Raw genomic sequence first — 22,110 nt, forward strand, 5'->3', positions numbered from 1 at the left:
TGCATAGTTGTTTTGTTGGTTCATTTTTGGGGTGCAAACACAAAGTTGTATGTGACTGTTGAGCACATGGATTGTAATAGTGTGACTGAGAAACTTCATTTGATTTTGATTATAAATTCAAATAGTTGTATATGGCCAGTGCCTACCATATTGGACAGCATCACTGTCAAGGTCTGTGCTAATTAAGCCTGAGCTTGGAGATCTCATCTTTCCCAGAGATAACGAGTTAGTGCTCATGAAGGCTATTTTCTGCCCAACCTTGAGGCTCAACCTGTACTCCTAGACCAATCCTCAAAACATCTGGGAGTTTGGAGCCTGAAGCCTTTCTTTCAAGCTGACTGGAGGAATTCTGAAATCCAGAGGCATTCATTAGGTATTACATAATCCAAGCCTGGGAAACACAAACACAGTAGCATTAGGGTTTAATAAAAGGGCAGAGCCTCCCTGGGTACTTCCCCCTTGTGCTTTTTAGCCTGACAAATGATCAGCACTTTCAAAGTTTGTGAAAGAACTCATATATTTGTGACTTTTAGACTGAGTATGGTGTAGGCCCAGACACAGAATTCTTAGTCTCTTTGCTTACATTTTAGGTCAGCATATCACAGAGACTTGCCAGGACAATCTTTTCACAACTGCTCTCAAAGGCTTTTCTGTATGAGTAAAAGCTGTTGACCTTAATTCCCTTTATCAAGTGTTCTACCCTGCTCTGTGTAGGTTCTAACACAAAGCGGGTAGTGATGTGTACTCTTACAATGGAGCTTCTGTTTAGGTGTTGCCCACCTCTGGGCATGTCTGCCATTGAAGAGATGTAAAGATGGGGAAATTGCTGGCCAGTTTCGTGTACCATAGAATACAGTGAACCATGTGTCAATGTTGTGGTATTTCTTTTCTTCCAGGAAATCAAGGATTGCATGGCATTGCTTTGACAAGCACTTCCTGTTATCTTTACGGAGATCTCAATGAAGAATAATCTCGAAGGAGCATTTGTCTTCCTGTACTTGTGCTAATGGCCATTAGCTGCTAGCAAATGCTTTTAATGACTGAAAAAACATCAACTATACTTGTGCTCGGCCTGCTCTAGGCAGTCAAATGAAGGTTTCTTTCAGTTGTTTTGGAACTCTATTGCTGAAGCACAGCTCTCTTTGTTGGGTGAATGAGTGTTCATGAAGCCCTTTCCTGAACCAGTGGAGGAGCCTTAGGCTTCGTGAAGCCTGCAACATGGAAGCTTTGGAAGTGGATGATATCAGCCCAGCCTTGGAAGTTACTGAAGATTTCTTTAGTACTTTTGACAGTAAGCTAGAAAAGGCTGTGCAGCAAGCCGAGGTTTATGGGATTCAGGAAGTCCCTGAATTGGTGGGGCACGAGGTACTCACTAACATAACGGACAATGGTGCTATCAGACATGTTGCGTCCCTGGGCAAGGGGGGCCTGCTTTGGGACCACTGTAAGAGCAGGCTCTTAGAAACCAAAGCTCAGAATGTCTTCCCTGCCAAAGAACAGTTTATGGTTCAGAAAGGGACAGCCCCAGATAATCTTTCCTGGATGGAACAAAAGGAAACATCGACCTTTAACTTTTTCAATGTGTGTCAGCGTCGGAGGGACAGGCCTCGTTCCGTCAATGACTTATTGGATGAGACCTCTACTTTTAAGCCGGGTCATGCTCGGTCAAGGTCAGATGTCACCCAGGTGGACTGGAGGCTAGTCCTCCAAACCATGCCTCTGCAGCAGCAGCCACCGTGTCTCCGGGGCCCTCATTTCGCCAGGCCCGCTTTTCTGTCGTCCTCACCAAATAAGGTCGAAGATGCTCAAGGCAATACTGGTATGTTTTTATCTCTGATGCTGTTGAATGATGGTTGACTTTCTTTTGTCTCTCTTACCTTTACCTCAGGAGTGGCGTACTCTTCAATGTTCCTGTCCGGGTTTGCTTACTTAATAAGCTCCCTCTTCAGTTTGCTTTCACCTTTTACCTGAAGCCTCATTCTTGGTGCCTTCATAAGAAGTGCTGAGTGAAAAGATGACTATGGTTAACTCTCTCTTTCTAACGTTGTATGTTAGAATCTGCATGGGCTCATAATTCATGTAGTATTTGCCTTTGTGTAGAGTTTGACAGTGCTTGTTCACATCAGTAGATGTTCATCGGATCACACACGGGGCATAGCCTTGTGCTGCGATGCGGTTAAAAATGTGTAAAGATCCTATCCCTAACTTAAAGAACTTTTCACTGAAGGCAAGGGGACCAGACACTAACACACACTCAGGAAGGTACCAGGAGTGAGAGGAAATAGACAGCAGCTGAAATATTTGTGAGGGAGCTTTTGTTTTACTTCCTACCGTTGGAGCTTGTTTCGATGAGCAAGTGACAGTGACTGTGAGAGGACGGAGGAAGGAAGGAAGAGACTGTGCTGGGTTGGTTAGGAAAGGCTTCCGAGAGTTCATGGAGTTTCAGCTGGCCCCTGACAGACACGAAGATGCAGAAAGGGGTTCGCGGTCGAGGACACTGGGTCAAGAGTGCAGTGGGAACCGAGGTGAAGAGAGGAGAGGTGCGGGGGGAGCAGGGGGTCCCATGGAGGCTAGTAGGACAAGGTGGGAGAGGTTGGTTCAGACCTTGTGCTGTGGGGCCCTCCATTTCTTTTTTTCCCCTCATGCTTCATGCACATACATATGTACATGAATTCTGTGAGGTGTGACAAACCATCTCGTCATTTCTCCGAGCGTTTTCTTTTCGATACCTTAAATATTTAATAATATTACTATTGTTAATTAAATTTGAAACTCATCGGGGCACCTGGGTGGCTCAGTCGGTTAAGCGTTAGCCTTTGGCTCAGGTCGTGATCTCTGGATCCTGGGATCAACCCCACATTAGACTCCCTGCTCAGCCGGGGGTCTGCTTCTCCCTCTCCCCCTGGTCCTCCCCCTACTCAGGCATACTCTCTCTCTCTCATCCCTCAAATAAGTAAATAAAATCTTAAAAATAAATAAATAAATTTGAAAATCATCCATAACAATCAAAGAGACACTACCAATCACTCCTACTTTTCTCTGCCATACTCTCTTTTATAAAAGGGCCTCACAGTAAGTATTTCTTAAATTGGCCTTCCTGAAGTGTGCTTTCTCATGAATGGCTTTGTTAGTGGGAAGTAAGCCATTCATTCATTCCTTCCCTCACTCTGATTTGTGATCAGCTGTTTACGGTCTTCCACCCATCACTGAGAAAGGGACTGTTTCTTGTTTTATCCTCAGTACCTAATATGGTGCTCTGAACATAGTTTCTGCTCAAAAAAATTGTTTAAAATGTGCAATGAATGTAATTCTGATAAGCTGATAGATTAACAACAATAACTTCTTTAGGCAGTTTGCGTCTTTCTAGAAGAAAACCCCACCCTCTTTTCCCTCCACCCTCGTGCCATCATCTAACATTTCACACCTTGCACATCCCCTCTGTGGAGCTCTTTAGCAGCAGTGAAAAATGAAGATTTGCTTTCATCTCAAAGGCTGCCCTGCACTATCCTTGTGATAAGAGAAAATCAAACAGATATGGCTTATAAAGTGGCCTCTCCCATTGGCAGAATGTTGCCCTGGCCTTGGAGGAGTATCCAGGTACCTCGCAGACTCCTGGGTTGCCTAGGGACAGTTAGGATTCCCTTTTGTGGAAGAATCTGACTGCTGCTTGGTGAGCACGAAGCCTGGTGTGATAATTGGGCTTTGCCCTTTTGTCTTTCTGAAGTTGGCAATCATTTGAAGTAATTCTGGAAGGCAGCTATGCTCACCACTATACCACCAACGCCCGCTTGAAGTAATTCTGAAGTCATTTTGCATCACTCCTCAACTCTTCCTCGTTCCCTGATAGTGTTTCTTTAAAGAAAATGATTGCTTTGGATTTGAAAATCATTTCTTCCCTAGCTTCTTGCTTGGGATATATGAGAGCAGAGTATATCAAACAGACTAGGAGCCTACTTGTCACTCTCAGAACCAACACCTGAGCACCAGTGTGTTGTCCTCGGAGTGAGAGAGCCCAGTTCTGGTAGGAGGAGGAGAGAATGGTGCAGTAACAGTGGGCACTGACTAATTTTGAGTTTCTTACAAGTAGCAGCTTATTTAATTCATACAATGCTCCTGCAGTATGGATATTTTTACTGACCCCATTTTGAGGGTGGTGAAACACAGAGATGGTGAGGCACAGAGAGCTTAGGTAATGTGCTTAGAGTCCCATAGCTGGTGTGGGGTGGATCCTTGATTTGATCGTGGGCAGCCTCTCTCCAGAGTCCATGCTCTTAACCACTAAGCTGGAGCTGTACCCTTACATTGGAAGCCAGTAGTTCTCGGTCTCCAGAACCCTCTGCTTTGAAAGCCTTATTAGCAGTCAGGCCTGTGGATGTAGAAGATGGGAAGTGGTGTGGAAGAGAAACCCGGATGATGATCACAGAACTAAAATTAATCCCTCAGGAGATCACCAGCAAGGAAGGACCAAGAAGGACAAAGCGCCCTAGCTAAACAAGGACTCGTTTTTGCATTTAACAAATTCACTAAAGTACATGGACATTGCAGAACTGGCCACAGTGCTTTAGGGGACCAGCGAGTCCATGGAAGGAAGACTGTAACTTTCCCTTCATACCCTTGAACACTGACTATACAGAAGAGCTTAAGTGAGGTGACCCCATGGATTTGTAACTATGGAAAGACGACTTTGGGGTTTTGTTTGATCTTTGGCTATCTTTTTCGGTCTTACTTAGAAGCCTATGGATGGATGTATTCTAGAAATCTTATTGCCTCAGGCACTGACAGACCCGGGACAGGCTTCTTCCAAGGGAATATTGCCACTGCTAAGTAGATGAAGGTTATGGTCAGTGGTCTACCAGGTTGATGGATTGTGGCTTGAATCCAACCCAGCTAAGACTGTGCAGTATCTGAGCAAGGGATAGTAATGTTGAAAAGGTCAGGTCATAAATCACTGGGAAGCACGAGATCTAAGGCAAGATGGAAACAGAGGCGGCCCCCCCAACTTTATTGAAGTATAATTTGTAAAGTTGGAAGACATTATTTAAAGTGTATGTTAGAATGATTTGATATACCTGTACTTTGTAGAAGGAGTTCCCTGTCTAGTTAGTTAGCATGTCCTTCACTTCACATCAGAGGCAGTTATTTCTAAACATTCTCAGGACAGGTAGTGGACACAAAGCTTCCTCATGGTCAGCTCCTTTCCTTACTGCCATGCCCTGGGCAGCCTGTAGCAAGGTATGACAGGAAACTAGGCTTGGGGGACAGTCCTAGTTCTCCCACCAGGATGGATCATTGCTAGTCCTAGCACCAGTCTTAGTTCTGTACAGACATACTCTCAGATCAATATCTGTAGTTAACCCTTTCCCCTTTATATGATATCATCCTGTTCTTATTCAATGAGTAATAATACAGCCACCATAGGTGGCAGCAAATTTCCCATGAGATCGGAAGACAGGGTCCTAACATCTTAGAATTATAATCCAAATGTAAATATGAATTAAGGTGCGAACATAGAAAGTCATATGAACATGCGGATGCTAGATATGTTATCAGTATGAAAGATAGATCACACATACACACAGACTTAGACCTATAAACATATACACATGGTAGAGGAAGGTGAGGGGTGTGTGGAAAGAACAGTCAGTTAAGACGCACTGTGTAGGTTTGGAAAAATCACTTGTCTGTTGGTTTTGATTAAAAACCTAGGGAAGCAGGTTAAATTGTCTCTAAGACCCTCCCAAATCTAAAATTATATCATTTTAAGATGTATTTGAACTGACTCTGACCATGGTTGTATAGGAGCTAATTAACTATAGTCAGATTGGTAAATCATGGAAATATGTATATGGTTGAAATTATTTAACACAGAAGAACTTCTGTGTGCCTTGTAACTAACTCTACTTTTGGATGAACTGCTGTGGTTGCAATTTTTAAAATCTTTTTTTTAAGAGATCCTTTGCGTTAACTATGGAGCTCTGAAACTCAACACACTGCCAGAGTCTGACTTCCTTTTCCCCCTGACTGTGTTCACATTTTCATCTGCTTGGCAAGGGCAGTGGTCAGCTGGGTTTTTGTGTCAGTTGGTCTCACTCTCTGGTGACCTGGTACCATTTCTATCCCTGTATCTTCTTGTTCTAAGTACTTTAGGAGAAGGTCTCAAGCAGAGATTTTCTTTAGAGCTAGAAAGACCCTGGCAGTATGATTTTTTTTTTTATCTTGAGTTTTATGTTACTCTGTTTCCATTCCCTTTTTCCCCATCTTTCACTTAAAAAAAAAAAAAAAGCGAAGTTTGGGACTTACACTAAAATGACTGCTTTTTCAATTAGGATGTTTCTCAAAAGCCTTGGAGCCAGTAGAGGTGGGAATATTCCTGTGGGCTTAGAACAAGTGAGGTCACCAGGACATGGTCTCTTGCTGAATTTATGATTCATCCTTCAACAAGATTAGTCGGTACAAAGAAGTTGCTAAAATAGGTCACAGAAAGTTGATTTCATATGGTGTATAGTTTCCACTGGTTACATTATTAAATGTTGGCCTGTGGCAGCTATTAGAAACCCAACATGCCTTATCGACAGCCCATACCCTAATTCTAACATTTCTGTGATTGCTCTGTTAATATGGCTTATCTTTCTTGGCTAAAGAGAACTGTAGTCACTAATTTCACAAACTGCTGGAGTTACCTTCTTTTTTTTTTTTTTTTTTTTAAGATTTTATTTATTCATTTGACAGACAGAGATCACAAGTAGGTAGAGAGGCAGGCAGAGAGAGAGAGGGAGAAGCAGGCTCCCCGCTGAGCAGAGAGTCCGGTGCGGGGCCCGATCTCAGGACCCCGGGACCATGACCTGAGCCAAAGGCAGAGGCCCAACCCACTGAGCCACCCAGGTGCCCCTGGAGTTACCTTCTTAAAACACAAATCTGTTCACACTATTCTGTTCTCAAAAATGAATAATGGTTCCCCATTCTTTACAAAATCAAGTGTAAATTTTATAAAGCATGCAGGTGTCTTCCCAGCCTTATCACTAGCACCTTCTCTCACCCCACCTATGTGCCATGTTTGAACGTGCCGTGTCCTTTGAAGCTCCTGAGCCTTTGCTCAGGTTTTCTTCTCTTCCAGATTACCTTCCTTGCCACTATTATCTTTCAAGGATTGATCCAAATGCCATGTCCTCCCTGAGACCTTTCTATATTTTTTTCAATTAAAATTCTTTTTTTTTTTTCTTTCACTGTGTGTTTTCACAGCACATTTAATTCTGCTGTCAATGATAGGCAATTGCTTGTATATCCATCTCCCACATTAGGTTGGAGGTTTTTTGATGCCAAAAACTGTATCATAGAAAACTTTGTTTTGTACCAAGTATGATCATAGGCGAAGTGTCTGGTTAAATTTTATGTGTTGGGCGCTCAGAACATCAGGACAGTACTGTTTTGTTCTGTTTGTTTTCCAAAACAGAAATGGCCTCTCTTGCCTTAATTTCAGTTGAATGAAGTTTGTTAATACTATCAGTAAGAGCTATCATTAAATGAGAGTTAACTTGACACTCAGGCCTGTGCTACATGTGTGTGTTATCTTATTTAATATTCATAATAGTTTAATATGATAGATGATCCTGTTCTGATTTTACAAATGAAGAAACTGAGTCTTAAGGAAGTTGACCTCACCCAGGGCCATGCAGTAGTATGTGGTGGGGCCAGGATTCCGAGCCAGGCCTGACATTAGGCCACGCGTAATCACTCAATAATGCTGTCTCTCAAGCCCGAGGAAGTTTAGGTCATTCTTTCCACCACAAATAAACATGGTATGATCTAGATTCCAGGTTTGGAAGTTAGAGTTCTACTCTCAACTTGCACACTTTGTGGTATAATCTTGGCCAAGTCATTTTGCTTCCTGGAATTTCTTTCTAAATCTGTTAAATTAGTTAAGAATATTTTCAGAAGCAGTTAACTAGCATACCCACCTAAAAGTGGCATAAATAATAAGGCCATTTATCATCTTCCATTCTCTTCCATCTCATAGGTAGCTGTGGAGCACTTAGTGAATATCAGGCACTCTTTGCAAAAAACACTTAAGAGGTTGAGATGTAGGAGGTCCCAGGGTCATCAAAGATCCGGGTACGTTCCATCTTTTTGCTCTGCTTCTCAGTATACTGGTAATGTGTTTTCTTTATCTTCGTTGGTACAAATAGCTACAGTAGTCCCAAGAGCCATTTTCTTACATATCAATAGCCAAAGTCAGGAAAGAAAACCAGAGCACCTCTTCTGGGTCTTTTTTCCAGTGGCCTCCAATAACACCACCCTCAGTAGCTAGAGTCACATGCTTACCCCTAAAGCAAAGCCTGGCAAAGGAAAATAGCATTTCTGTGATTGGATTTAACAAATCTCGCTTCTTTCCGTGGAGTAAGGGAGAGGACATCTTCTCTGAGCATCTCCACCATACCTGAACAAGATTAGGGTTCTGTTGGTAAAGCAGTGGGGGGACTAGTTAATGAGGTAAGCAACTGAGAAGTTCTACCTTGGATTTCTAGTCCTTCCGACTCTTAAATTGCCATGATTCTAGAATGTAACCTAAAGATACTCTAATGAAATGCCATTTACTTTAAAATCTGCTGGCCTAAGTATGGGAGACTCTTTTGTACTTAATTCTTATAGATTAGGGAAACACGGTAAAAGCCCACCATGGCACTGAATGAGCATAGCTTGAAAGTTGGTTTGGAATTGTTTTCTGGGTCACAAAATTCTTAAAGACTAAGGATTACCCTTGTCACAGAAGGCAGAAAGCCTCTGCATTTAAGAAGCTGGGTTTGTGATCTCCTAGTGGGGTTTACACTTAGAAGTGAAATTGACCAGGATTGTATGGACTAATGCTCTTATCACTGTTGCCCATAGCAAAGAACTTAGATGGAAAAGATCCCTAAGTTGGTATGTCTGTCTAGCTAATATGTAGCCAGATATGTTACAGGTCTCTTTCTACAAGAGTCTTCACAAATAATATATCTTTTTCCATGGGTTTATTATGAAGGGAGAGCAAATGGGATAGTTTCCTTTACCTGTAAAGAAAGGTCTCCAAAGTAGCCCTCAGAAAAGACATCACTTGAGTCTACTTCATTTCTACCGTAAATGTTTGTTAATAAGTATCCATGAGCTGTGGCTGTGTTGGCCTGTGCAGCATATTTCAGATGTCAAGACACAGCCCCTTTTTGGTTCCTGCAGTATTTTTTGGCTGTGTCACTTCTCTTGTGTGCCTCTAATGAGGAGAACAAAAACCTAAAACTATTTAAAACTTTCCCCCCTAGTTTCTGGGGCTTAAATACAGTTGAAAACTATAACATGAAACACAAAGACTCGAAAGACTGTGTTTTGTTTATTAGGAATATAAAGAAAAGAGACAATCTAGCATGTCAGAGAGGTCTTCATTGAGGAAAGGATGCTTTGGCTGAGCTTAGAGGGTTGAGCACAAGACCAAGATGGAGGTGAACATAGCATGTGTGTGGAATGGCCTGGAGGCTAACGTGGAAATGGCTGCATTTTTGAGAGTTGTAGTCTGAGGTCCTGGAGGACCTTCAAAGCCAAACAGACAGACTTGGTATGATATGTTTAGCAAAGAAGCACTTGAAAATTACTTGAAAATCAAAATTAAAGTGGTATTTTATAAAACGTATGTAAGTCAACAGGGTGGAGGGGTAGTGTGGGTAGGTATTAGGGAACCTCCTCTCCTGTAAGTTTTGTGTCTATGTAAAGGGATACCAGTTAGACTAACACTCCTGGCCTCTTTCCTTCCCTTTGCACACTCCATCCCCAGGGAACAGCAACTTACAGGCAAGTTTAGGAGAGGAACTGGGTCTGTATAACTCAGCCTCTCTCACAGGAAGCACTGGTTCTGGTCTGTTCCTCTAGACCTGCTCCTCTCCATCTATCAGCCTTTCATGGGCAGTCCCCCAGGAGGGGTAATCTGTGGTAATCAGTACTGCTTAAAACTTAGAGTCCGAGGGGTCAGATTGGTAGGAGGATCCCTAAGCTGCATCCTCCAACTGGCTGATGTTCTCCATGTGTCTGACAATGTCTGTCAATCTCAATTGGTTTAAAACTTGGGTGAATGAAGGAATGCTATTTATTGATTCCCCTCAGCCTACCTACCCCCCACCCAGTATAGGATGGATTGATAGATGGAAAGAATGGAAGGAATTGAAACCAATTAGAAGACTCTGCTAGTTTCATGCTGTGAAGTGATAAGGTCCAAACTTAGGGTGGCTGGGGCCAAAGAGAAAGTGGGACTTGTGAAAAGAAAAAGAAGGACTTGGGGTGCCTGGGTGGCTCAGTGGGTTAAGCCTCTGCCTTCGGCTCAGGTCATGATCTCGGGGTCCTGGGATCGAGCCCCGCATCGGGTTCTCTGCTCAGCAGGGAGCCTGCTTCTCTCTCTCTCTGCTTGCTTGTCATCTCTGTCTGTCAAATAAATAAAATCTTAAAAAAAGAAAAAGAAAAAGAAGGGCTCAATTGGGCCATAGATCTGTTGACAGGACCTGTTTCTGATTCATTTGGTGTCCACAGATTCTAGCAGAGTCCTTTGTACATATATTCAACAAATATTTATGGAGACAGCCACAGAGTATACAGGGGTGAGAGAGACATCCAGGTCCCTGCCCTCAAGGAGAAGGAGAGAGTTCTTTGAAGGAAATAAAGCAAAGTATAAGATAGAGAGGGGGCTCTTGAATGAAGGTGGTAAAGGATGGCCTCACTGAGGATGGCACCTTTGAGGGGAAAAACTGGGAGGCATGTAAGTCAGTGGGGCTGCAGAGAGAAGTTCCAAATGGAGGATATAGCAACCTCAGAGTTCGGAGGGTGGAGTGCACTCAGCTTGCTCACAGAACATAAAAGAATGTGGCTGGAATGAGAGAAGGGATGCTAGATGATGTGAGATGAGGTCACAGCAATAGTCAGAATCTAGATTGTGTGGAACAGGACATGGAGGCAGTGGGAGAATTTGGCCTCTGAAGGAAGGAGACAGATTGAGCTGGACAAGAGGTAGGATCAAGTGAATGCTTTTTTAATAGATACAACAAACCTTAGGATATTGGAAGACAGGAAGAAAAGAGACTTGTGGAGGGAAAGTATTTAGATGTTGCAGAGGACGAGATTCTAAAGAGGTGGGAAGGAATTAGGCACAGCGTAGAGGTGGAAGGGTTGGCTTTAACAAGGAGGCAAGAATATTCTTTTGAGACCAGATGACCAAAATAAGAAACATCTGTTGAATACTCATGATTTATCAGGCATTGTTCTAAGAGCTACTCATTTCTTTCTCACAAGAGTACTATTATGATAGCCCATCTTAAAGATGACAGAACTGAGACTCAGGTCAAGTAATTTGCCCATGGTCTCAAGCCAGTAAGTACAGAAGTATGATTTCAGTTTAGGCTCGTTGGCTCCAACACCTTTGGCCTTAGCCACTGTGCTCCAGAGCACTTGTGCAGGACATCGGGTAGCAGCGCAACGCTGACATGAAACCTAGCATAGTATGTGCAAAGGAGCTCCCTGCAGTGCACAAAATGAGGCAGTGGGATTCGGTGTTGGGGAAGAGTAAAGGAAGTATGGAAAAATTGTTGTGGGGGTTGTGTTTGGGATCCACTATGTGAATAAAAGAATGAATAGTCAGGACTAAAGATGTGATAGAAATTGAGCACCATGAGTTTCTGTTTGACTGGTGCTATGGTCTGAATATTTTATGTCACTTCCAAACTTCACATGTTGAACTGTCTTCTAAACTGATGATATCAGGAGATGAGCCTTTGGGAGGCGCCTGGTCATGAGGGTGGAGTGTTCATGAGGGTCTTAGTGCTCTTACTTACAGGAGACCCAAAGGAGCCCCCAGCCCCTCCCACCACAGAAGAAATGTAATATATCTGCCAGACTTTGAAAGGCAGTCCTTTCAGGCTTGTCTTAGACGGTGTTACACTGAAGTGTGTGGCCTTCTCCCTTCATTCTCCACTTTGGCTTCCTTTTACATTTATTAATCTTGTAATGAGAATTTAAACATGTCCTTTAAATTTGCCTAGATAACTTTGCTTTAGAATATTGGCACCACATTGGGCTTTTGAATTCTTTGAAAACATTAAAATGTTGCTCTTTGTCTTTCATTGTAATCATTTCCCAGTCTTCGCTGCCATATTCTTGTGACTTTCATTCATTGTGCTGACTCAGGCCGTCCAGATTTTCTTGGTAAACTAGATTACCTCAATGTTTCTTTTATGTATTGTGATCTGGGATGTGCTGGTTTTTAAAAAGAGAAAAATGCATGAAGTAATAAAAATGAAAGTATGTAAGTATTTAATGATTATATAATAATTATATAATTATGTAAGTAAATATAATGTACCTCTTAGTATACATATCCTGTCTGAGGGCTTCATATCAAATAATATATAGTCTGGACAGGAGGATTGTGGGTGCTGGAGTATGGAGGCAGAAACTTTTTGTTGCTGCATTTTACATTTCTTTCTGATTTTTTGAATAATTTTGTTACATAATTTTATACATATGTGATAAATGTGAGATAGTATCTGAAATCTGAGTCATCAGAGTAGTGTAGCCATAGAGCCTTGGGGGTTCAGGGGAGGACAGTTGTTTTCAACTAGAGGGAATGAAGAAGGTCTTCAAGAATAGTAAGATATTGGGACGCCTGAGTGACTCTGTCGGTTAAACGTCTGCCTTTGGCTCAGGTCATGATCACGGGATCCTGGATCGACTCCCACGTGGGCTCCCTGCTTAGCGGAGAGCCTGTCTGTCCCTCTGCCTGCTGCTCCCTTTGCTTGTGTGCAAGTGTGCTCTGTCTCTCTGACATATACATAAAATCTTAAAAGAAGAGTAGGTAAGATTTTGTTCTCGCCCTCGTGTGAGGAAAGCACCCACGCAGAGGTGAGGGGAGATCTAGACAGGGAGATCAGTGAGAGAACATGCACAAAGTTGGGAGGGGTGAATGCTGGAAACGGCATCAGGTCACCTAGCTGGAATGTGGGGGAGTGGAGAAAAGTACCTGCGTTGTGTGGAAAGGTCACTGGGGAAAATTACAATGGAGGGGTCAGACTGACATCTTCTGAACCCCCTAATCAATCTTATTACCCCTAGAAGTGGGACAACCTTCTGTGACATGTTCTTGCCCCCCCCCCCCAAAAAGTCTAAATGAACTTCAAGATCTAAGTAGCAGTTGGCAGAAAACAGGGGCAGCAGAGGAACATTTGAACGATACCATGAGGATACACTCGGCCAAGTCTAGAATGTGAGAAGTTCTACAGGACAAGGGAACCCATTTCTTCAATAAACATGTGTGGCATGAAAAAAAAAAAAAAAAAGAAGGAGAACTGTTATAGATTTAAAGAGATTTAAAAGATGTATTAGCCAAATCAATGTGTGAACCTAAGTTGAACAAACCATCTGTATAAAGAAACTTTTTTAGACAATCTGGGAATATCATATATAGACTGTAGATTAGATGAGGATTATTCATGTTGTTGGGTGTGAAAGCAGGGTGTGTGTGTGTGTGTGTGTGTGTATTCAAGTTTTATCTGTCAGATTAGAGATACCCCCTGAAGTATTTACACTAGAAATGGTAAAGTGTTAGCAATCTGCTTTCAAATATTGAAGCCAAAACAACCAAAAAAACCCCATGAAACAAGAATAGCAGAAATTTGATTTCCAAAGCTGAAGGATAGGTCCCTGGGTGTTTATTTTACTCTTCTATGTGCTTTGGAGTATGTTTGAAATTTTCCATAATAAAATGTCCTAAGGAGTTTGAACTTTACTCGGTGGGAGGGGCTGTGCATGACGCTGGTAACAGTGTGTGAGATGGCCAGGAAGGAGGAGGACTAGAGGAAGGAGCTCATTTAAGACCTGCATTAGGTCTCAAAGGTACAACTATCTAGTTATAAAATAAAAAGTCATTGGTATGTACTTTACAGGATGGCAACACTAGTTAGTACTGTATTGCATATTTGAAAGTTGCTAAGAGAATACATCCTAAAAGTTCTCATAACAAGAAAAAAAATGTTTTGTAGTTATGTATGCTGGCGGATGTTAACTAGACATACTGTGGTGATCATTTCACAGTATATGCAAATATTGGATCATTACATCTGAATTGTACATCTGAAACTAATAAAATGTTATATGTCCGTTACACCACAATAAAAAACAAACAAGCAAACCTTGATTAAGGTGGTGGCCATGAGAAAGGAGACTTTTCCGAGAACAGGTAGAGGAAATAATAGCAAAAGAGGAACTCTGGCAGATGAATGAGGCGCCTGATGGGGACAGTGCCCTCCTTCCTCTGCAGTACAGCAGCCGTCCTTAAACTGCGGCGCTGGTACTGCAGGGCGGCGAGAAGAGGAAGAAGGGATTTTCACAGCAGAGGACCTGGACCGGTCTTCGTACCAGCCAAAGTGGAACTCAGTGGGGAAATGAATTCAGGGGTGGGTCGGGTTTCTTTTCCTCTTTTTCACAAGGAATTACTCATGGTTTCAATATGAAATTTTTGGGTACAGTGATTTCATTTTGATCAGCTTTTCATCAGCTTTTTCATTTGATCAGCTTTTGAGTTAATTGAGGAAATAGTGATAATCCTTGTCAGTGGTTCCATCGGAATCATTTATAGATTTTGCATAACTCATTTGTGAAATTGAACAATTTACAGTAATGTGTGGGATGTTAATTAAATGAGTTGAAATGATATGGTCTGGGGAAATAAAAGTTGAACTATAAATTAATGAAAGCTTAGATTTAAATATATACCTCGTGATTTGTCTGTAGCCAAATATTAAAAATCAACTTAAGATAGAAACAGAAAGTAGCATTTGTTAGAGGCTAAAGAGAACTGGTCGTTCTTCCGCCCTCCACATTTCAAAGACATCAGTACTTCACACAGGAAATATTAGTAAGGTCTGATATAACTAGGCCCTCCAGGGAGGAACACGCACCCTAGAGGTAGCTTTCTATCCTTGATCCTGTTTGCTCTCTTCTTGACTGTTCTTTTTCAAGAAATTAACGCTACAAACTGCAGCCTATAAATATGGGCCATTTCCTGTGATCAGCGCCAGTCTCTTCTGTCTCAGTTTAATGTACCTCTTTAGAGAGGGCTGAGCCAGGTGGGGGAAAAATCTGGAAACAAAATACATTCTCTACCCTTACTCTGCATTGAGGAGGTGAGGGGACTTTTGAGACACCCAGGCAGGACTTCTAACCTGGTCCACCCAAACTGGCAGCTACCACCCTAGCTTGGACAACCAGAGAGAGATGAGTTTTTAATCGGGTTTGCTGCTGGCTTGGACCCAATTAAAGCAGAATTTCTAATTCATGCTTGCTATTATAGAAAGCTCGCAGGGAGGAAAGAAAAGGAGAGAAAAATTCCTAGCTAAAAGCAAGAAAGGTAGTTTTTATTTTACTTAGGGATGCGTAGCTGAGCCATTGGGTCACAGGACAGATGGGGACAGAGGGATGCATGGTTATGAGTCTTATTATGGAAAAGATTGAACTACCATCAGCGCTTGATGGAAATGAGAGGGGGAGGGGTAGCAGCAGTGTCTCTAACAGCACTGCCTCCCTTATTGCATTATCAGAAAAGATAGATAACTGAGAATAGGCATCCATTATCTCTCTACAAAGGGATTAGTGTAGGTTGCAAGAAATTAATGGCTTTTGAGTTATCACAGAAATACTAATGAATGTCAGGACTGGAGATGTAAAGCAGGTAAAATTGGCTTTTCTCTGCCTCATTTCTCTCCTTTTCTCATTTGGTTTGCTATTTTAAGATCAAGATCTGTGTTACCTTTTTTTTTTTTCCCCTAAAGCCAAGATCAGATATGATACCCTTTGGGAGTATGATTTGTCGTCTTTAGGGAATGGCTCAATTAGTTTATGACTGCCTCTGATGTGTGTTAGTAAAGAAATAAAGAAACAGAATGAAATGAAAATTTCAGAAATGGAAATCTCTATCAGGGAGGGTGCTGCTTCTTGCATGTCATTTTCACGCCTGATAAAAGTATCAGGAAGTCCCAAATGACTCCAAAATGACAGTCTCCTTCTGTTAAAGTACTAAACTTGCATACATTGCAGCTAAGTATTGATTAAAGATGGCACAACCAGATAAACTTGTGAAACAGGGGAAGAGAAAGAAATTATACCTACTATATGCTGAGTGTTGTGCTAGGAGCCATAATTCTCATTCAACAAGTACTTTTTAAGAGCCTACTGTATACCAGGCATTGTACTATGTGCTATGATAATAAGTTTGAAAGACAAACATCTCCTCTGTCCTCAGCAGAGCTTACAGTCCAATGGGAAGGACAGGCTTCTTTAAAAACTTCAGAATTCATTTTAATTGTTCAGATATTTAAATACACTATTATACTACAGCCTGACAGGAACCCATCAGAGAGAACTATAGGGATACCTGTTACTGACCCAGGGCTGTGTGTTTGTAGGTGAGGGGTTGGGGGAGTCAGGACAAACTCTGTTCCTGAAAAAGGATGGCTAAGTAGTGAAGGGTAAGTGTGTGGTAGCTGGGGGAAGCAGTGGGAAGGAGCGCTGGAAGCAGCAGGAACCGCGTAAGCCCAACCAGGCTCAGAGGTGAGAGAGAACTGCTAGGTAAGCAGAGACCTAAAACAAGTCGGTTGAGTCAAGCCTGGGGAGGTGGTTGTAAGACAGAAGGCTCATGAAGTGGCCTTGAGGACTAATGGGTTGTCTGAGAAACAGGAGTTTATCAGTGGTGCGCTTCTTGCTCTGTCACTCTGTCTTTTCCATTGACCCTTCCTGGCTTTCCTAACCCAAAGAAAAATGGGAAGATTAGCAAGGGGTTAGGTCAAGTGACAGGACGAAATGTTCTTTCTTTTATATTTCGTGCTCTATAGAATGTTTCCTAGAAAACATGGAATCCTGGGGAAGTACAGTTATTTCATGGGCCCATGGGGGATAATCCTAGTTATTCCTGTATTTCTGTTTTCCACACAGACCTCTGCATGTCACACTGATATTTCGAACCAAACCCCTCTGTACTTAATCTTACACTCATAATTCCACCTTTGTGAACTTTTTTAGATCTGAAATTTCCCCCCAGTTACATCTTGTCAGTTGTACTATCTTGAAATTGTACTGCTTCTCCTGTGTTTGCTTTGAAACAGAAAGATGTCCTTCTCCTATCTCTTTTTAGTTTCTTGCACCTGCCTTTTCATCTCATCGAGTTCATTCATATTCATAAATTAATACACATTGCTTCTTTTGTGTTTTTTTCCCCCTTTCTAGAACACAAGCAGGCATTCCCAAACATTCTGAAGAAGGGGTACCTGGAGATTAGGAAGGACCATGACAGTTACTGGCAAAGCTGTTACGCAGAGCTCTCCCCATACAACTTGTACTTCTACAGCCTCGACAGCAGTGGCAATCAAGCCCTCTATGCCACCTACCAGCTTTCACACTTCCAGAGCATATCTGTTTTGGGCAACCTCGAGGCCAGGCTGGTGGATACCGTTCTGTATGACAACACTCAGCTGCAGTTAAAGGCAGAATCACCATGGGAGGCTTTGGACTGGGGGCAGAAGCTTTGGGAAGTCGTGCACGCCGCCGTGCCTGGTTACGTGGGGCGGCAGGATGAGCTGGCCAACTCACCCGGACTTGGTCATCACGTTGACTGTACACAGAATCACTGTTTACAGAAGAAATCCAGTGAGCTGCTCGCACCATCCCCTGTCTTGGATAGCCCCAAACAATACGAAAACATTATCAAGTCAGGGACGCTATACAGGCTCACTGTCCAGAACAACTGGAAGGCATTTACTTTCGTGCTGAGCAGAACCTACCTTATGGCTTTCCAGCCTGGCAAGCTAGATGAGGACCCCCTGCTAAGCTACCATGTGGACGTGTGTCTGGCTGTCCAGGTGGACAACCTGGATGACTGTGACTCTTGCTTTCAAGTCATCTTCCCCCAAGATGTGCTCCGCCTCCGCGCAGAGACCCGGCAGAGGGCCGAGGAGTGGATGGATGCTCTGAAAACAGCAGCCAATGTGGCGAGGAGTACAGAGCAAAACCTGCAAGTCACCCTGAGAAGCAAACCCAAGGATCAGATGGGTGGGCACGAACTCAGGAAGAACAAACGTCAGTCTGTGACCACCAGCTTCCTCAGCATTCTCACAACTTTGTCTTTGGAGCGAGGACTCACTGCTCAGAGTTTCAAATGTGCAGGTATGAAGCAAAGGTTTAGTCTAAAGCTTATGAAAGAACAATCCTGAATCTCACCATTGGAATTCACTTTAGAAATCCCCTCAGTGGGCCAGTCACAGCCCTCACTGGGTCTCTTGTTTAAAAAGCATCTCCTGGGGCGCCTGGGTGGCTTAGTGGGTTAAGCCGCTGCCTTCAGCTCAGGTCATGATCCCGGGGTCCTGGGATGGAGCCCCGCATCGGGCTCTCTCCTCAGCAGGGAGTCTGCCTCCCTCTCTCTCTCTGCTTGCCTCTCTGCCTACTTGTAATCTCCATCTGTCAAACAAATAAATAAAATCTTAAAAAAAAAATAAAAAGCATCTCCTTCAAGGAGTTCGCTACATCAAAACATCTATCTTTATGCCATGTGGTGACGTAAGTAGAAGCAGGTAGGATATACCCCACTGAGTCACAATGACTTAGCTGAAGCATAATTAGACTAGAATTTAGGCTTCTTGTGTCTGCCGTGATTCCATTTCCTCTGTCTTCTTAAATAAAGGTCACAGGAAATGTGGCTGTCATAAATTGTCTCAAAGGAGATATTCAGGCCCAAAGTTGTCTGCTGACTAGGGAAGAAAAATGTTCATGGTGACTGTCATTGATCATGACCTTGTCAAATCCCCTTAAGATAGAATCTAGAGTCAGCCTTGACAGAAAATCTGGAGGTGGCTAACAACAGGGTAGATGATGATTCAGTAGATGACCTCTGAGTCATGGTAGGCCTGTACCTCATCCTGGGGAAGCCAGGGCTTCTAGAACTGTTGTGGAAGGGTGAGGCACAAAGTAGAGTTCAAGGCCAGTCATCTGTTATTTCTTAAAACCCTATTATCGCTTCTCTCCCCTACTTCCCATTCCATTCATTTTTCCCCCAACCAGTAAACTAGACAAGAAAACCCTCACTAAACCAAATCTATATATCTACTATAAACTAAATGAAATTATTTTGCTTTCACTAAACCCCACAGTTTGGACAGGAAATGTATCTGTAAGGTAAATTTGCCACGAAGGTAATTTAATTGGAAACCTGATTTGGAAGATTTTAATTCAAGTGTATCAGATTTAATTATGTTGTTTTTAAAAAGAAGAGGAAGCTCACCACCAGCCAGGATCAAATTTCCAATTTTTGCTTGTCTCTGCCTTAAAACCCAAATAGTGGTGACACATTGAAAATTTCAGTTTAAGTTATTTGGGATGATTGCCTTTTCTATTGACAAATAGTGTACCTAAAGAGGCGATTAAGTGGATCATCTGTGCTTTCTCTGGAGGGCCTCAGTTACTATGAAGCAGAAAGTTGCAGAGTTGGATAGGAGAGACCAGCAACTCTGAGCCGGTAAGGAAGCCTTCCTAGGTGATTTGCATGTATCTGCAGGTATGAATGACCTTGTGATAAGTCAGCCAGCTACTTTTGCAAAATTTTTTGAAATAAGGGAATACTAGCTTTACCTCAGCTTTTAGAAATTATTGACATTTTAGTGTTCTTTTTTAAAAATGTTTTATTCATTTATTTGAGAAAGCAAGAGAGAGCATGGGTGGGGAGAGAGGCAGAGGGAGAGGGAGAAGCAAACTCCCCAGTGGGCAGGGAGCCTGATGTGGGGCTCGATCCCAGGACCCTGAGATCATGACCCGAGCCAAAGGCAGAGGCTTAACCCCCTGAGCCACCCAGGCTCCCCTTTAGTGTCTTATATCAGTGCATATATTTCAGAGTTCAGTCATCCAACAGTAATTTATTGATGCTGACTCTGTGAAGATTCTGGAATTATGATACACTTCTGTGGGTTTGGATTGCTGATAGGGTCAACAAATCTGTTGTGTTATTGGAGTCAAGGAGAATAAATAGCTCAGCTTAGTTTTCAAAGCAGAGACTGGAATAGCTGAATTGGGAAACTGTCTAGTAAAAGGAGGAAGAAAAGCCTCAGGGATTACACAAGGATCATCACATAGTTGACCTCTAATTCACCTTGCTCTCATAAGTTTGCTTCCTGATGGAGTGTGCACTGCCCACATTCGGGGCTGCATTAGCAGCGTTTCTAGCACTCAGTGGAAGGAGAAATGCAAGTAGAGGTAGTATTCAGCAGGTCCATCACATACTAGCTGTTGGAGAAATGAAACCAGGAAGAAGACAAAGGTGAGTAGAAGAGGCAGGGAGAAGGAAACTAAGTAGAGAAAAAGAGGGACGGATTACATAATGGGCAGGGATAGAACTTTTTGGCAGCTGCTTTAGGTTCCATGTGGTAGGGTATCTCCCTTTGCTGCCTAAATGTTCTCATTCAGTTTGGCCTGGCTGGGGATGGGTGGTGGTACGGAACACAGGAGGCAGGAGAAATGAAATCTAAAACTCATTTGCTTTGCTCTGCTCTTACCTTCATGCTCTGTTTTGGAGTTCTGTAAGGCGCAGGTAGTTTTCTAATCTGGGGTGGGAAGAAGTCAGTCCTAATTTGTGTAGTATGGTGGATTCCAAAGTAGAGATTTTTAAATGTCATTTTAGGACCCCTTCCATCAGAAAATGCTACATTCAGTTGCTTCGTGCTACACATGGTCACTTTTCATTTTCCTTAATTGCAGCATGAATACTGGTTTCCTACCCCAGGTAGGAATACTTCATCTCCTGTAGGGGGCAGAGTCTCAAAAGAAAAAGGCTAAAACTTGTTAAGCAAACCTCTGAATGTTTTTAAAATTACTTGAGAGGTTGTTCATTATATTGAAGATTATTATAGCAGATGGGACTTTAAAAATTGATCAGACACAGTTAATCTAAACCAGCTGTTGTATTCATTTAGTATTTAAGTCCCCTAACTTTTCATCCTTACAAAAATATCCATTTGGTGAAAAATCTAGTTGCATAGTATGTTTACCTTCTAAAAACATCAAAATGCTAACTAAATTGTTTTTATTTGAACTTGGCATTATCTGTTATTTTAAGGAGAAGCTAATTCAGAGTATTTCACAGTTGTGAGTGTCTTTAGAATGTAAGGTTTTTTTTTTTTTAATTTTTTTTTTTTTAAGATTTTATTTATTTGACAGAGAGAGATCACAAGTAGATGGAGAGGCAGGCAGAGAGAGAGAGAAAGAGAGAGAAGCAGGCTCCCTGCTGAGCAGAGAGCCCGATACGGGACTCGATCCCAGGACCCTGAGATCATGACCTGAGCCGAAGGCAGCGGCTTAGCCCACTGAGCCACCCAGGCGCCCCTAGAATGTAAGTTTTTACGTCAACTTAGCCCCTCCCCCTTTAAATATTTTTGGGAGGGATTTATTTATTTATTCCCTTTAAATATTTTTGAGGAAAAAAACTTTAAAAGTGGAAGATTGCCCTGAGCAGCTCTTTATTATGATGTCATTCAGTTGCTATCTGGGCGAGCTACAAATGTTGGCTTTTAAATCTACGTTATAGTGCGCTTGGCCTTCTTTCACTGAATTATTTCTGAAGGTGAAGAATTTTTGATATCCTTTTTGGTAACTTAAGGAGCAGTGAGAATGGACCACGACCATCCCAAAATGCCTGAGGTTATGGTTTTGAAAATACATGCTTATATACAACTGTGTATTTCTTAACATGTGCTTGAACTTTTTATAGTTGTATTTGATGATGTGTGGTTTGTTCCATGGCTTCCTCTCAGCTGCATGGCTGCCTCATGCTAGGAAGCCACAGCCACAGTGGTCATCTTGTTGTTCTGGAATCTACCTTGGTCATTCTTGCCTCCAGGGCCTTTGCACTTGCATTCCTTCTTCCTGAAAACATGCCATTGGAAATGAAGTTCTTTCCTTCCTTCTCCTGTTTATCATGGGCTGAGTTTCTGCCCATGTGCTGAGGTTTTGCCCATGTGTCAAAAACCCAGGTGCATCTGGAGAAGTCTGTGCTACAAGAAAACAGACGTGGCCCCTGCC

General features: G+C 42.5%; 1 protein-coding gene across 5 annotated transcripts in view; it reads left to right on the forward strand.

Annotated features, from left to right (window-relative positions):
• The window catches only part of PLEKHM3 (pleckstrin homology domain containing M3), a 1,279,556-nt gene that overhangs the window by 23,340 nt on the left and 1,234,106 nt on the right, over nucleotides 1-22,110 (forward strand). For all 5 annotated transcript variants that reach the window (XR_014300430.1, XM_082690010.1, XM_082690013.1 and 2 more), the window contains 2 exons: nucleotides 897-1,819; nucleotides 17,278-18,213. Coding sequence is in view for 4 of the 5 variants with exons in the window: in XM_082690010.1 (XP_082546136.1) it covers nucleotides 1,219-1,819; nucleotides 17,278-18,213 (1,537 nt within the window). In the remaining variant the exon portion in view is untranslated. The remainder of the gene's footprint in view (nucleotides 1-896; nucleotides 1,820-17,277; nucleotides 18,214-22,110) is intronic.

The sequence above is a fragment of the Mustela nivalis genome (assembly GCF_964662115.1).
Source record: "Mustela nivalis genome assembly, chromosome: 11".
Lineage (NCBI taxonomy): Eukaryota > Metazoa > Chordata > Mammalia > Carnivora > Mustelidae > Mustela > Mustela nivalis.